The sequence below is a fragment of the Agelaius phoeniceus genome, chromosome 3, assembly GCF_051311805.1.
Source record: "Agelaius phoeniceus isolate bAgePho1 chromosome 3, bAgePho1.hap1, whole genome shotgun sequence".
Lineage (NCBI taxonomy): Eukaryota > Metazoa > Chordata > Aves > Passeriformes > Icteridae > Agelaius > Agelaius phoeniceus.
In genome coordinates this window covers 69,034,741-69,051,186 of record NC_135267.1, presented here as the reverse complement: position 1 = coordinate 69,051,186, position 16,446 = coordinate 69,034,741, and the positions used below count along the sequence as shown (strand labels likewise).

Here is a 16,446-nt window from a genome sequence, read left to right as displayed (position 1 = left end):
TAAAACTTTAAAGTAGTATGAAATTCACTTTGACTCTTACCAGAAAAGACACTGGGAATCTTGGAAAGAAAACTTTTCACTGTCCGAATAGGAATCCCATTTTTCTCATCTTGCATGCGGGCTATGACATCTTCCATCTGAAAAGAGAAATAAAAAACAAATTTAAAAATAGAGAGAAAAAATAAATACATAATTATTTCCTAAATTAAATCTCCAAGAAATCCTAGATCAGTCTCTCAGAATGACATGTCATCTCTTTCTATTTCTTTCTTTAATTTATATTCTATAATTTTATTGAACAGGCTAAAACTGCAAGTAATTTATTCATGACAAACAGTAGAAAATATATGTATTCAAGGACTCTTGAGAAATAAACAGCAATGCAGAACAACTTAGTTAAAGTTAGATTTAGTTAAAGTACCTAAAAAAACTTGTCAAAAACCATTGTTGGATATTAAACTTCATGTTTTGATTGTTTTAATGGTATTGTACCACATATAAAAGCAAAATAGACACATACAGGCTTTTAGGGGACAGATAGAGTTCTCAAATAGAATTTGCAAGACAAAGAAGAGCTTTTAAGTTCAAAGCTAAAATTCCTTCTTTTGTTTTGAGAAGGGGGAAAAAATACAGCATGATGCAATTCCTGGACACAGCAGAGCCAAAAACCTAGGATTTCTTTATAGGTAATAATGGAGTAGGTAAAAAAAATATTTAAAATCAATTTTCTGATTTTTTTAATGTATTTATTTTTACATTGGCTCAGTTTTCCAGATCACTTTTTAGGCTAATTTGGACCATACATTTTATAAATTGAGCCCAACTCAAAGGTTTACTTTCCTATGAACTACGAACGGAAAACTCTTTCACTGGAAAAAGGAGAATATTTAAGTAGAGCCACTGGCTTACAAGGCCAGTTTTTCCCATTTCATAATTGAAGTTTACAGATTTGATAATTTCTACCTTTCTTTCTTTCTTTGAATATCGAACTTCTCAAAATGTTCAATGAAATGATGATGAAATCAATTACAACTATTCTTTCTTTTTTCTTAAATAACCAAAATGCTCCATATGAACAACTCTGAATGACAGGGTCATTTATACTCTTTTATTATTCAAAGTTTAAAAAATTTTTGTATATCACTTCTATACCCCTAATAGATTCCCAAAAACTTCATTAAAATTTGTGGCTGGGCTGTACTGTGGAAACAGAATAACAGAAAAAAATTCTGTCATGCCCCTTTTTCCTCTAAAGTCCTAATTTGCTAATGTCCCACATTAGCTAATAGCAAACCAGCATTGGGCACAGCTGTGCTTTAATTGGACCAATAAGGGAGTTATGTAGATCCAGGAAAGGGAACAGCATTTGGGGTCACCAGGGGTGTACATGGGAAAAAGAACAAATATCCATACCAAAAAAAAAAAAAAAGAAAACAGAATCATTTAGCTTGACTGCTCATGAAAAAGCTACTTATACATAGAGTGTCTAGAGGTTCTCATGTTCCATGCTTTTATAGATCACATATTAACAACCTAAGGGATACAAATCCAGTGTCATTGTCCAAACCAAAAAGTAAACACAAAGAGTAGGTATTATTAGCAAGGTGTGAAAACTGAGTCTATTGTTCAGAATTAAGCAATGTGCAAAATGTAACAGAAGAACCCATATTCATCCGACATGGTGTTTAATCAATTAAATAGAAAAGGCTATTAATAGAAAATTGTCAAGCATATCTATGCTTGTCAGCCGTTGTCTGTGAAATGGCATCTGTCCCCACATTGTTTATCCACATAGTAACTGAAGGTTTGTATCAACTCCTTCCAAATTCCGTTGGTAAACTGTCTTATTTTGCCCTTAAGTGAATAGGAATTCACTGAAATTCAAGTAAATATTTTTGCTGATCATATTTGGTGATAAATTCCACACATGCAGAGTAAGCTTGTGAGAACGTTGCTAGAACCACGGAGTGAATAATGTACATTACACTTGGACAAAGTACAGAAAACAATTTGTACATAAGGACGCATGCTAAAGGTAAATTTGCAATATAATAAGGATTGCTACAAACACAGGCCACACTTCTCAAACATAGCATTACAGGTGGAGAGATGCCATTACTGCTTGCTCAAGAACACATGAGTGCAAATGTTAAATGCCCAGTGCTGTCAGTAGTCAGTCTTTTGAGAGTACATGGAAGTAACTGTTAAGTTTTACATATGCTTTCCTAAACTTTCTTCATAGACAGGATTGAATCTAAATAGCATAAAATCTAACTCTGAGAGAGACTGAAGCTCTGGGAGAGTCCTCTGGTTTTGATTAGCAAAGTGAATTCTAAGGTGTCTGCACTGAAAAGTTACACTTTTATACCCTTTATGTCAAGCTCATATTAATGTTCTGTGTTGGGCATCAATTCTGTCTGTGCAAAAGGCAGCTCACTCTGCAGCCAGCATTATTGGGAACTGCTTGGATAACTCAGTGAGCAAAGATTACGTCCTAAGTGAGCAGGAATGTTCTGAACACACACTCACCAGCAGTCCACTAATTAGATACAGTTGACCTCTTGCATGGAAATCTAAGAAGTTACTTGTGGTTTGCGGTTATCTTAAATCTTAAACATAAGAGCTCTAAAAAATGAAGGGAAATTTAAAAAAAATAAGTCTAATTTAAAGATTCAAACCTATCCAATCTAATATATGCAGGAGCACAGTTTAACTTTCAAAATATGCAGTTGCTGTTTCTGTTACAGCTGCTTTAAATTCAGCAAATATATAACCTCTTCCACTGAAAACCATCAAACTTAATTATATTTGGGAAGCAGCAGTTAAGGCACTCCTCTGTCATTCATCAACAATGACCTAAGACAATGAAAAGGGCAGAATATTTTAATTATAATGATGAAAGAAAATCTTAATCTAATTTTGCTCAAGAAGCCTAATCTGGGAAACACATGCTGCTGCCTGATATAATAATTTTCCTTCCTGATGTATCATTGTTTGTTTCTGAGTCACCTGACCCAATGGTCAAAAATTAAATAGAAACTTCTTCATTGCACCTCAGAATTAGACTTTTTTCTATTCACAAGCTCTTACCTGGCTAAATCTGTCTGGCCCTCATCTTGTAGTGGGATCCTTTTTAATGCTAAACACTCTCAAGTAACTCAAACGAACCCACAAATAATTTGCCTCAATCACTCTGCAAATGAAGGTCAATATGCTCGAGAACAGGAAGCTGTATAAGCATATATTTTAGTTTTTCAGTCATCATTACACATCATTAACTGGGAAAGTATAGCTAGAAAGACATTTCAGTCAAGCACAGATCCTACAGAAAGCTTTCTAAATAAATGTCTTCTTCAAAATATGTGCCATATTTTTACCAGTGAGATAATTCCAACCCTAACAAAAACTAAACTTCTGATGCATAGGCAACTCAGAACAAACTTCCAATATTAATATTTAAAACTTCACTTGTCTCCTTGTGAAGATAATTTGCAGCCTTCATCTTGACACGTAAAGACTCTGTGAAATCTATTTCAAAGCCTGACTCTATGACAACAGTGACAATGCATCTTCTCTAAAGCAAAAAGAAGGCAGATAACAATATCCTGTAATAGAAGGGCTACAGGATACAGGAGCTATTGAACAATGACAACTGAGTTTGCTCTGAACACACTGGGAGCTAGGCATGCCAAACTTACCCCAGGAGCAGTGGAGGTCTTGACAACACCAGGGGCAGTATCTTTTAGCTACTTACAGCTAGGTGAAAGGAATATTGCTCCTAAGAGCAGAATTTTTGTGGTTCCTCAGTGCCACTGTGCCATGTGGTTTGTGGGGGGGAAACCCTGATCTTTAAGCTTTCAAATCTAAATAATAATTTCATCGCTGCTCATCTGCACATCTTGCAAAAATTATCAACTTGAACCATAATTCAGCATCACCGCATCTTAAGAACTGGTTTTGGTTTTCTTTTTTTCATTAATTGTAATAGAACAAAAGTGAAAAAATAAAACGCTTGTTAGTGCAGGAAAAGAGCTTTTGTTCTTCCACTAAAATTGAGTCTAAATCTACTCCAAATAGAGAGGATCACTAGACAAAAGAATACTAGAAAAAGTAATTTATCTGGAAATAAGCTAGTTCAAGACATACATGATAAAAACTTGAAGCCTTGGCCTACTTACACATACACAAATGTGTTAATTTGATTTCTGTCTTTTAAAAATAAATAAATTCCATGCCAAGGAATTAAGACTACACTCAGAAACACCAAAATGAAATCAGCATAATTTTGTACTCAGTTATCATACATCAGAACTGGGATTGCTCTTAGGTTGAGTGCACTGGGGTCCACCCACACTACAGCTTTCTTCATTTTGCTAAAATCTTTTTTCTCCTTTTACACAAATGCAGGGGTGGAATAGCCCAGTGGAACTAGCTACAAACCTTATCCAAACTTGTTAAAAAGGACAAAGAGTTACAGTATATTTCTTGCAGTATGCAACATGCTTCCTTAGACATTTTCTCCCCTGTCTACGTTAACATTTCACAGAGTCCAAGGTCGCTAGTGCAGTTGGCCAGAAGGTTGCAGGAAATTTTCCTCAGCCTGTCCCCTGTGCAGAGATGTACACCAAGCAACATGGGCTGAACAAAACTTGCAGGGTAGGAAACAGATACAATGTTCTTTACAAAGTAAGGGCTGCTTTTCTTCTGAGTGCTTCACTGAAAAGCACAGGTACAGGCAAACTGATTGCCAGATCAAATCAGTAAGAAATAACCTTGGAGGTGGAAATAGAAGGTTAATGGGAGACCTTCAGTTTATCCAGTGTATGAAGCAAAGTCACCAAAGTAAAATAAACAAGTTCAGTTTAAGAATGCTGACAACTTTTTTCTAAATCAAATGTGTAGAAACAAGATGGTTTAATATCTTCATGTCAAAGGTTTTAGCATTTTCCATTTAATGCAGAATTGGATTATTTCAACTCTTTATTCCTACTTGGTATGAAAACCGAGTTTAAAATATTCAGAAGTTCAGAAAAGTACATTTAGATTCTTGACTATAATACAGTGCTGAAAGATGGCTTGAAATATGCAAAACTAACTAAACTGCTAATGACAGTCCTGCACAAACTCTCTGAGCTTGCTGATATAAAAGCAGTCAGTCACGAGTTTTCTAAGACAGCAATGTTGCATCTCTGGTCTACCAACACAGGAAACAGCCCTAGGTACTCTCTGATGAACATTAAATTATAGAATAACTTAATTAAAAGAATACAAGAATGACTGGTCTCATTTTCTTCAGAGCCTCTATTTGCTGAAATAATTATTTGACATTCATAAAATCAAGTGACAAACCAACACAAAAGGTTCCAATCATATTAAATAGATGCATTGGAGATGGTTTGAAGAGCCTAATTTTCTACATGTACCTATGATGTACACTGGCATTTCTGCTTCATGTTCCTTTCCTTCTGTATATGAAGACACTGGTGTGAGCAAATAATTCATACTCTGTCCCTAAACAGAATTATCTGTCGAGAGGAGAAGATGTTCTGGCTTCACAAGTAGCAAAGATTCAACACAAAGATCTGTGTTGAATCATTATCTTAGGGCTTCATTTGTAGTTGTCAATGTGAATATGTAATTAAGATTCAAATTTATTTTCCCTAATTATCCATACTGTTTCAGATTCAACATACAGGTAATGTTTCAGACTGGTTGTAAAACAAGAGTGATACTATGTATATGAGCCTGTGCTTACATTAATGAGTGCAGGGCAAACCTTTGTCATTTATTAAGAATAATTAAGGCTATTTTGAATTTATTTGAAAATTGACACCAGTTTTGTGCAATTATTTTTGAGGCCTAATTAAATGAACAGTCCCACTGGGCTTCTCCTTACCATCAACTCTGTATGTTCATCACTGAACTTGAATCAATAAGATAGGCTCTGCACACTTCACTGATTTAAAACTGTGAGTTTGAATGATAATTTTAAGCATGATCTTGTCTTATTCGTGTAACCCAAATGCTGACTCATCAAAACCAGCATTTCATTTAAAAGGTTCTTGTAGTTTAATACAAACCATACAAGGAGTTCTTGGGCTTTTCAAATACCTATTATAATGCTTTTTGAAAGAAGGACAACTTGAAAGCATACTTTGAGCTCCTGTCACTAACCTGTAACCATGTGGCCTGTTTGAAAGCTAAAGCTGTCAGTGATCCCCAGGCAAAGATTGAATAAAGGGTAATCCTTGTCACCAGAAAGTGTATAAGACTGAATGGAAAATCTTGACAATACCACACAGTACATTCTGTAGGTAGTAATTTATGCCAATCAGTAACCATCTTTTCTCCTAAGGACTGCTAGTCTTGAGTTCATGGTTTGATGCACCACTCTTTCTCAGCTTCATACACTGGGTAAACTGAAAATCTCCCAGTAACCTTCTATTTCCTCCATCATTCTACAGTTATTTCCCACTGTTACTTCTTTGGACAAGTTGATCTGAAAACACTTAATACTGCATTCCACTCCCCAAAAAAAAAAAAAAAAAAAAAAAAAAAAATCCTCATTCTAATTCAGAAAAATACTGCGAGTTTGCTTGTATCACTGTAAATTTTTTGAGAACTCAGCGTGTCAGAACACTGCTAACAAACCCATAACACTGCAAGGGCTATATTACTCACACTCTTTTCAATTTAATTTTTATCTCACCTAAGAATCCTACATCTGGATATATAACACATACACCCAGTTTACTGAATGTATATCAATGCTATATAGCTGGACTGCGAAGAGCAGACTAAAGTAGTTGCTAAAAACAACTCAACTGCATTGCAGAAAGATCTATAACTTTGGCGGAATATATCACACTGATTCAGCTTTGAAATCAAGAAAAGGTTATAGAAAATGCTATACTAAGTCTATGAAAAATCAGGCAGCTGGCAATTCCAGCTCCCTAACCCTCATGAAAATGCAATTTCAAACAACGAAGAGATGTCTTAAGCAAGAAAAAAGGCTTTTTTTTTTAATTAACCACTTGCAAAGTTCAGATATGATTTTAAAATTTTTCATATTAATACTTCGTAATTTATTTTTACTCTGGCCTTTCCTAGCCAAGAAGCATTTCCTATATTTAGTCAAGGTCAGGATCAGATACAGAAAATATAAAAGCTATGAACTAATGGAAAAACTATTACTTTAACTAAATGGTTCTCATGTTTAAATTCCAGATAGATAAAGGAAAGCATTTCATTTTATTTACCTGGTTTTTTGGAACTCAGAAACTATTTATGAGAATTAATTAAAAAAACACATTTCTCAAACCTTGAATGTTATTGTTTCACAACAAAACCAGAGAGAGCTTACCCAAAGGAGTTAAAAAACACATCCAGATGGTGAAATTTCAAAACCACCTAAGTCAATGACAATTTTAGAAATTGCATTTTTGCTTTCAGTAAAATAATTATTTCCATCACACGTATGAAATTTTGGTTGGAATGACAGAGGAAAGAGAAGCATCACTATGGATGCCTCAGAAGAAAACACAGCTTGATGAAGAAGGTCTTGGTGAAGGACTGTTTTTATTAACAGAGACACTTCTGCAAAAATACGTCATTCAGAATAAAATATATTTTTTTAAAGCCGCTAGACCTATAAAAAATGTTTATTAATCTGTCAGGCCAAGATTTGAGCTTCTAGACTGTGCTACCAGAGATACGAATAATATTTCTTAAGCAAAATAACAATTTTTAAATATACAGTCTTTCAAAGCCAAGCTGTTTCCTGGGTTGTACTGATCATTTGTAATATGATGGTCCTGACACTTCACAAAGTGAACTCCCCTGTACATTTCAGAAACAGAGAATTTCAATGGAAACCTGATCTCTGAGACCCCAAATGGACCTTCCAACACAATATTACAAAAGTGGTCAAAATGTTCAATTTTTTTTTCCAAAAAAGAAGAAAAGTAAAATTTCAAAATTCAACAAGAAAAAAAAAAAGTCAAAGCACAGATTCTGGACAGTACACAGGCTGGGATTTAAAAGAAGAAAACAGATGCAGACATTTTTGTAGGAGATGGAAAATAATGAAACAAGTTAGCTTATACATATGCAACTCAGATACAAGAGTGAATTCTAGCCAATGGCACATTTTGCCTTCACAAAAAACAGTCACAAAACTATTAGCTATAACAGGGTTATGATATATTCATCCACCTAACAAAAAAAAAGTGATGTTCCTCTGGAGGACACTTGCAGTTACTCCAAAATATTTTCATTTAATTCTGAAGTCTGAAAAACAGATTTTTTTTTTTCTAAATTGGTACATCTTTCTTATGTCATCTGTTACTAATGGTTTTAAATCTAAATTTCTCTTGTTGGAATGTCTTTTCCTCACTTGTCAGATGATCCCAAACATTACAAAGCCACATCACAGCCACAGATAATTTTAGAAGCAGCCACTGTTGACCAAGGATGAAACTTTTCTTAAAAAGTACGATATCATTGTCTTTCCAATACTGATAAGCAAAAATTTAATTACAAGAAATGTTTCAAATTACATTGACAGAAATAACATTTTAGGATAAATGATAAGTATTTTGGTGATTTCTACATTGCTCTCTGCTCTGTGGTGGGGGAAGATTGAAGGAGGCAAGCTGATCTGTTAATATTTCAGCCCCTAGAGAACAGAAATACTGTATAAAAACTTCATTTCTAGTCTCTTGGTCCTTGAAATTGCTCTGAGTCATTAAACTCCATTAAATACAGAAGTAAAACTGGTACCATCAAAATATATTTTTACAAGTGACTATTAAATCATCTTGTTGTAAAAAAAAGAGTTCTTAATTGTATTACAGTATGGAAAGCTTTCTATTTGGCATTAAAAAAACGGGCTGCTGATGTAATACAGTATTGTAGCATTATATGACAGATGGACTGGTTTCACAGTAGTCTGTTCACCCTCTGTTACACAACTTACTTGAAAACAAATGTTTTATTCTTACCTAATCTGAATAGATAGACAGTTGTGGATGTTCTGGCTATGTCAGTTTTTAAGCATGTTGAATTCACCCATTTTCACTTAAAGAAGAATGTAAAAGAAATGAAAACAAATGAAATACTGAACTATTGATCTGCCAAGTGAACAATACAGATAATAATGGATAAAGTCCACAGAAAAATTGGGAATGTACCATGATTGTGGGTTTTTTTAAACATCAAGATGAGTACTGAAATAAATGAACCAGAACATTTACACCTTTTTTCCATAAAAATTTAGCTACCAGCACCCCAATAACACCAGTACATTTTCCTTCTTATTAAAAGTCTTATCATATCTCCCCTTCGAGCCAGCAGAACCTCCAAGCCTGATCATCTTTTTATTCTTCTTGAGAAGATCACACACACTCCAGTACTAATTTTCATGCTAAAAAGCAAAATTATTTTACTTAGTTCTTGCTACTAGCAATTCAGGAGTTGTAGTGCAAACTATAGGCTTATGTAAGACAAGAAGTGCATACAAATATTAGTCTGCCCTTCAGTGACAAAAATCATGCATTTCTACATGCCAAGCAAATTTTTTATTTCCTATTGACTACACAAATTAGTCAAGATTTTCATCCATCAGAACATTAGAATTTAAGAAATATAGGTCATAGGTCTTCTTATTCAGAAACGAGTAATAAAAAATAATTCTGCATGCATTTAAAAAGAAAAACATTGGGGTAAATGTTGTAGTGTGTTTTTATACTTTGTAACACTTTGAAGTAGTTTTGTTTTGTATCCCCATATTTTTCCCAAATGGTTTATCCCAAAATGTACCCCCCTCCCTTTACCTGTGTTATCCCTCTCCCTGGGTGAGATCATCCCCAAACCCCCACTCTGGCTCTCTGTCAATCACTCAGCATCCCATCCCTCCATCCAGAAGTTTTGGTCCAGGTTGTCGAGTGATTAGCCAGAGGCCAGGGGTCAGCCCCCCAAGCCCTGCCCCATACGCTGTCCTATATGTCTATCCCCCAGTCCCCATCCCTTAGGGTCACTCATTGGTTGGTAAAATGTTCTCTACCATATGTAGAATGGTACTACATATGTAGTCTCATCATGTAAAATGTTTGGTTTCCACCTCCCTTTAAATGTGACCTTGGCACATCTTCCGGGGCTCTCGGCAGGAGGCCCCTGAGGTGCAGGAGCTCCTTTGGGACTCCTAGAATAAAACTTTGGATTAACCCCTGCTAAGAGTCGGCCCTTTCTCTTCTACCGATGTCTCTGGTGTCTCTTGTGCTGCACAGGCGCCCAGCCCAGGTGCCCTCAGCACCCTCAGGGCACGCACAGAGAGTGTCTCCCTGCTGTCAGCCCAGGTGCCCTCAGTACCCTCGGGGCACACACAGACAGTGTCTCCCCCCAGCCCAGGTGCCCTCAGCACCCTCGGGGCACACACAGAGAGTGTCTCCCTGCCAGCCCAGGTGCCCTCAGCACCCTCGGGGCACACACAGACAGTGTCTCCCTGCTGTCAGCCCAGGTGCCCTCAGCACCCTCGGGGCACACACAGAGAGTGTCTCCCCCCAGCCCAGGTGCCCTCAGCACCCTCGGGGCACACACAGACAGTGTCTCCCCCCAGCCCAGGTGCCCTCAGCACCCTCGGGGCACACACACAGAGTGTCTCCCTGCCAGCCCAGATGCCCTCAGCACCCTCGGGGCACAGAGAGCGTCTCCCTGCCAGCCCAGGTGCCCTCAATACCCTCGGGGCACAGAGAGTGTCTCCCTGCCAGCCCAGGTGCCCTCAATACCCTCGGGGCACACACAGAGAGTGTCTCCCTGCGGGCCCAGGTGCCCTCAGTACCCTCGGGGCACACACAGACAGTGTCTCCCCTCAGCCCAGGTGCCCTCAGTACCCTCGGGGCACACACAGACAGTGTCTCCCCCCAGCCCAGGTGCCCTCAGCACCCTCGGGGCACACACAGACAGTGTCTCCCTGCTGTCAGCCCAGGTGCCCTCAGCACCCTCGGGGCACACACAGACAGTGTCTCCCTGCCAGCCCAGGTGCCCTCAGCACCCTCGGGGCACACACAGACAGTGTCTCCCTGCCAGCCCAGGTGCCCTCAGCACCCTCGGGGCACACACAGAGAGTGTCTGCCTGCCAGCCCAGGTGCCCTCAGCACCCTCGGGGCACACACAGACAGTGTCTCCCTGCCAGCCCAGGTGCCCTCAGCACCCTCGGGGCACACACAGAGAGTGTCTCCCTGCCAGCCCAGGTGCCCTCAGCACCCTCGGGGCACACACAGACAGTGTCTCCCTGCCAGCCCAGGTGCCCTCAGCACCCTCGGGGCACACACAGACAGTGTCTCCCTGCCAGCCCGGGTGCCCTCAGTACCCTCGGGGCACACACAGAGAGTGTCTGCCCCCAGCCCAGGTGCCCTCAGCACCCTCGGGGCACACACAGACAGTGTCTCCCTGCCAGCCCAGGTGCCCTCAGCACCCTCGGGGCACACACAGACAGTGTCTCCCTGCCAGCCCAGGTGCCCTCAGCACCCTCGGGGCACACACAGACAGTGTCTCCCCGCTGTTGGCCATGTCGGGGCTGCCCCCGCTGTCTGCCGACTCGGGACTGGCCCAGGGCTCCTGAGAGGCTTGCAGAGAGACCAAGACAGGTGAATTTATATGGAAATAAACAGGTTTTTCTGAATTGGTTTTTACAGTTTTAAAATGTATTTTATTTTGATTGTGGAAAAACACACAAACAAAATGTATTTGTATGAAATAAAATTATAAAACTTAATTTAAATAAGGAATGACATTTCACAAAGAATTCCAAAACTGCCACTATTTTACTTATAATTTCTCAGCATCTCCAGAGTTATTCCTGTATAGGATTCTAACTGTATCAGACTCTAAGACTAATTTAAAATCTTATTTTCCTAAATCAGAGGAAATGTTTCTATTCACAAAATAGGCATTCACAAAATTCTGACATTCCTCTAAAAATTACTGAAGTCATAGAAAAATAACTTGATTAACAGAATGTAGCCCATTCTTTCTTTTAGGAGTAATTTGGAAGAAGAGAGTCAGTAAGAATTTGCATATGGGTTTTTGATTCTACACAATGAATGGGCAAAACAGAAATGAAAGTTCCTTATTTACAAATGAAAGCTAAGTTGGCCATACTCTTTGATCAAAGTAAGCTTTCACAGGAGTTTTCTTAAAAGAAAGCACTGCTAAAGAGCAGTAATGCCAGTCCACACTTGTCTCCATTTTACACAGTCACCTTACAAACACACAAGCCAAGACCTCTTGGCTCCTATGGTTGTAATTAAATTTACCTGATTTCTTTCTCCACCACTGAAAAAGGACATAGTTTGTTCTCAATCCCACTCTAAATTGCTGTATTTTCACAGGGATCCTTTGCCATGTAATGATTTGGGAGCAATCTCAGTAAAGGCTTATTTATCAAAGCACTTAAATTGTTCATAAACATTAAGGATGAAATTTTCTAAGAAAATGGAAGCAACTAAAGACCTAACTCATTAAAAACCAGTGAGCTGACATATCAAAAGACAGTGGGTGACACAGTGTGTATATTCCAGTGCTTTTTGAAATAGGATCCCATTCCAATGTGGCATTTCCCAATTTATATTTTGACTGGTTGCAGCATAATTAGGAAAAGCAGAACATTTTATACTTCCTTTCAGTTGTATGCAGCAATTGAATCAGCCCTAGCATTCCACTGGATTTGGACTGAAGGAATTAAGGAAATTTAAAATGACTATGTGCTTTTGTTTTATTTAATTTTTCTCTGTTTTAAAAACATGAGTTTTTCTTATGAATTCATGTTATATTTTCCCAGAAAAACCAATCATACTTTGGAATAAAGAAAGCAGAAAAGGCTATCTTAGCATCAAAACACTAGATCTTTTGAATTCTCATTATTTAGACACTTAAAAGCAAATCAGGTCTGGATGTTCTGTACTTGTCCAATTTAATCATAGTTTGACATTTACAGTATCTACATTTTATTTTCTTTTGCAGTCATTTTCCTTTTGATTAGAAACATTCTATGTCTTTATTGTGAAACCACATTTGCACCACAAAAGAAAGTAGAGCAGAAGTCATTTACAGATTTGAAATATGTGAGCTCTGAGAATTGTGAATAATGGCTATAAAACCATTTCTTTATTCTATCTGATACACGACTGGGAAAGGAGATATTCTTTTGTTATAAACAAGTTTTGGTATTCAGATACTACTATATGTATGCAATGAGAATAGAACAATATTAAAATCAGACACACTGTAACTTAAGAACCAAAAAATGAAAATGTATTTGAGTGAATTAAAAATAAAAAACATAAAACCAAAAGAAATCAGAATTTAAGCCCACAAATTAATTTGTGGAATTATTTTTTACTCCAGGAAAAAAAAATTAGGCAAAACACTGCAGGAAAGAATCATGGAATGCTATTTTTTGGTCAAATTTTATTTTGCCAGAAGGACAAACTCATTCGAGTTACTTGGTGCAGTGAGCAGTATATATGACATAATGCTCCCTGGAATTTTGAATGCCATTAGCCACCTTTCTGTCAGCCTTTCTGTAGGGGTGGACAACACATTCTCAACTCAACCTCAAATCTCTCAACTGATATGTAGCTGGTTAATTCGAATACTTGGAAAAGTCAGAATCTCTGTATAAGATTCAGTTGGATCTAACTATTAGCATGAATCGGAACAATTTTCATTAAAAGTTACTTTCAGAACAGAAAAGCTTGATTGCAATAAAGCTATTTCTCACTTAAGAAATCACAAGTCTTTTGAAAGAAATTTTTTCCATCATGAGTTTATCTCTTTTACTAGTTTAAAGGATGGAAAGTAACCAGGTTTAACAACTGAAGCACAACTTCAGTTAATCCTGTATCTGTGTTAGGAAACATTTAGAATGATCTGTCTCATACTGCAAATAGATATGAAAAATTGCTGAAAGAAATGAGACTTTTACTAAATAAACCCCCATATTTTCCTATACAGAGTGATTACACTGAAAGTGATCTCCACAGTAATAAATTAACATATAATACATAGATGTAGTCTGCAAGCACCTACATCTTCCAAGCAGAAACCAGAGATTCCTATTTTGGCTGAAAAGAGGTAATACATTAGACAACTAGTCATTACCTGGAAAAATTAAGGGGCTGTAGATGTTGTGTACAACATCTGTTCATTCTGTCCCTAATTCTGTTCTTTTAAATGGCTTCAAATAAGGTCAGAGAAAAGTAAAATACCCACACACAGATAACATTCCTCTGGCATTTGGAAAAAACAGAACAAGTTACACTTAGCACAGAAATCACTGAATGAGGACTTGAGAATCATTGGTTTTCTTCTCCATTTTGCTACCAACTGACCTTTGGCAAGTCACTGTAACCTCCAGTGGCTGAGAAATGTGAAAAACAACTAAGGAAACAAGCATTAAATAATAAACTTTCTAAAGTTTTTTTCTGTGCTGGAGCATTGTAATGCTAGGTAAAATTAAAGCATACAGATTTTAAAATAGACTGGAGTTTCTTTCTGTTCCAGAAAGCTGCAGAGAGTCCTGACATTTTTTTCCCACCCTATGTGTTCTCAGAGACACGAATCAAAGTCTACTGTAGTCAGTGAAGGCATTTCCTTTGATATTTTGGGAATAAATATTACCATCAGTAGATATTGGGCTTCTAAATATTAAGTACTTCATGACTGTCACAGCATATGTCCTTCTTTTCTATCAAAAGCTAAATTTATATATATATATATAAATCTAAAAGGTTCCAGAAATTAAAGATGTTGCATTCCATATACAAAACCACAAAACTGTATTTCTGTATGGTCCCCCCTTACAACTAACTTAACCTCTTAGATGTTGATGTTTTGAATGCATTTAATATGTTAAACTTAGCTGACAAGTTCATTATTCTGAAGGAGAATGTTTAGAAACAGATTTGTTTACTGTACACCTCTTTGTTCCATCATTACCTTATCACATCCTGTTGCGGTACATGATGTTGCAAGAGAAACATAAGGAATAACTTGTACACTGAAATAATTTTAAAAGGCTTTTATGTGTTAGACAAAGCAGAAAGAGAGGAGGGAATCACAAGGAGGGCAAAGGAAAGATCCACATTCATGATCTTTTCATCTCCTCTGAAACTGTGTAGATTTGCATTTTAGTTAATGGTCATCATACACACCCTTATCATTTTTTTTCTATTTATTTTTTTCTAATTCTAGGAATTTATTTTTTCCTACATAATCCTATTTAAAGATAATTAGATAGGATCTTTGAAGTCTAATACATTAATTCCTAAGCAGTAGTCCATTCTCCATACCATAGTAGTTGTGGGCATGTCTTTAAAAATTTGATGCAAAATGGCTTTCTTGGAGATCTTGGAATATTGTATTGGTTTTAGATTTCTTATTAAACCATAGACTTAAAATTCTAAAATTTTTGTTATATTTATGAATCCACACAGTAATCATGTGCACATTTAACTGTACTTTCCATATAAAACACACGCAAGACATTCCCAGACACAGAAAGTTCATTAGGAATAATTGTGAGATCAATTTGACCCAAAAAAGGGGGCAGTTATGGTTTGCTTTATTTCATTTTTTATTATGTCAGTTAGGCTCATTATGCTGTGAGACCATCCCCACTGCATGCTCTAAAGTATCTAAAGGAATTGTAACAAGCAACTGGAAAGTGTGAATCAGAATTTGTTCCACAGTATGCATAGCAAATTTAGGAATCTAGACTTTATTTTAGCATCCAAGTGATTCCAAGGACTATCTATTCCAAACCAGATCATAAAACTGTAATATTTTACCAAAAGCACAAAAGCAGCACTGTGCATGTCCTTGATAGCCCTTAAAAACATATAAATTAAAAGATAAATCAGGTGCCAAAATATAGAAAAACATGTGGTAATTCCCATAGTTTATAAATACTGAAAATTGTTGCTGGCAAACCAATAGTCCTACAAAATTACTGCACCAGAACATCTCACTCATATCCAAAATAAGTTTTCTTCACACTGGTGAAGCAGTAAGCCACACTGTTGAAATCTATCAAAATCCATTTTGCAATCCATATGAAGCACAGGGCTGAGCTCTCTCTGGCCCTGCCCCGAAGCCTGAGTGGGGGCACAGCACCAGGATGGCCCCACCCCAGTCCCTCTGCAGTTCACAGGGAGGCAACTGGGACACTGCAGTGCCCCCAGGGCTGCTTTCAATACCAAACTGCTTTTGCTGCCTTTTCTCTTGCATCCTTGCCAAGCACATACATAAAACAATAATTAGCTCTTAGCCTCACTAATGCTCACCTAATGTCATCTCAGATGCTGTCAAATCCATGACTCCAGCACTAAAAATCAGATTAATATAATTAATAACTGATTAACATGAAGTTTATTTTAGAACTTCAGA

General features: G+C 37.2%; 1 protein-coding gene across 11 annotated transcripts in view; it reads right to left on the bottom strand.

Annotated features, from left to right (window-relative positions):
- The window catches only part of RGS7 (regulator of G protein signaling 7), a 251,790-nt gene that overhangs the window by 149,400 nt on the left and 85,944 nt on the right, over positions 1-16,446 (bottom strand). For all 11 annotated transcript variants that reach the window (XR_013181404.1, XM_077175547.1, XM_054629601.2 and 8 more), the window contains exon 3: positions 41-137. Coding sequence is in view for 10 of the 11 variants with exons in the window: in XM_077175547.1 (XP_077031662.1) it covers positions 41-137 (97 nt within the window). In the remaining variant the exon portion in view is untranslated. The remainder of the gene's footprint in view (positions 1-40; positions 138-16,446) is intronic.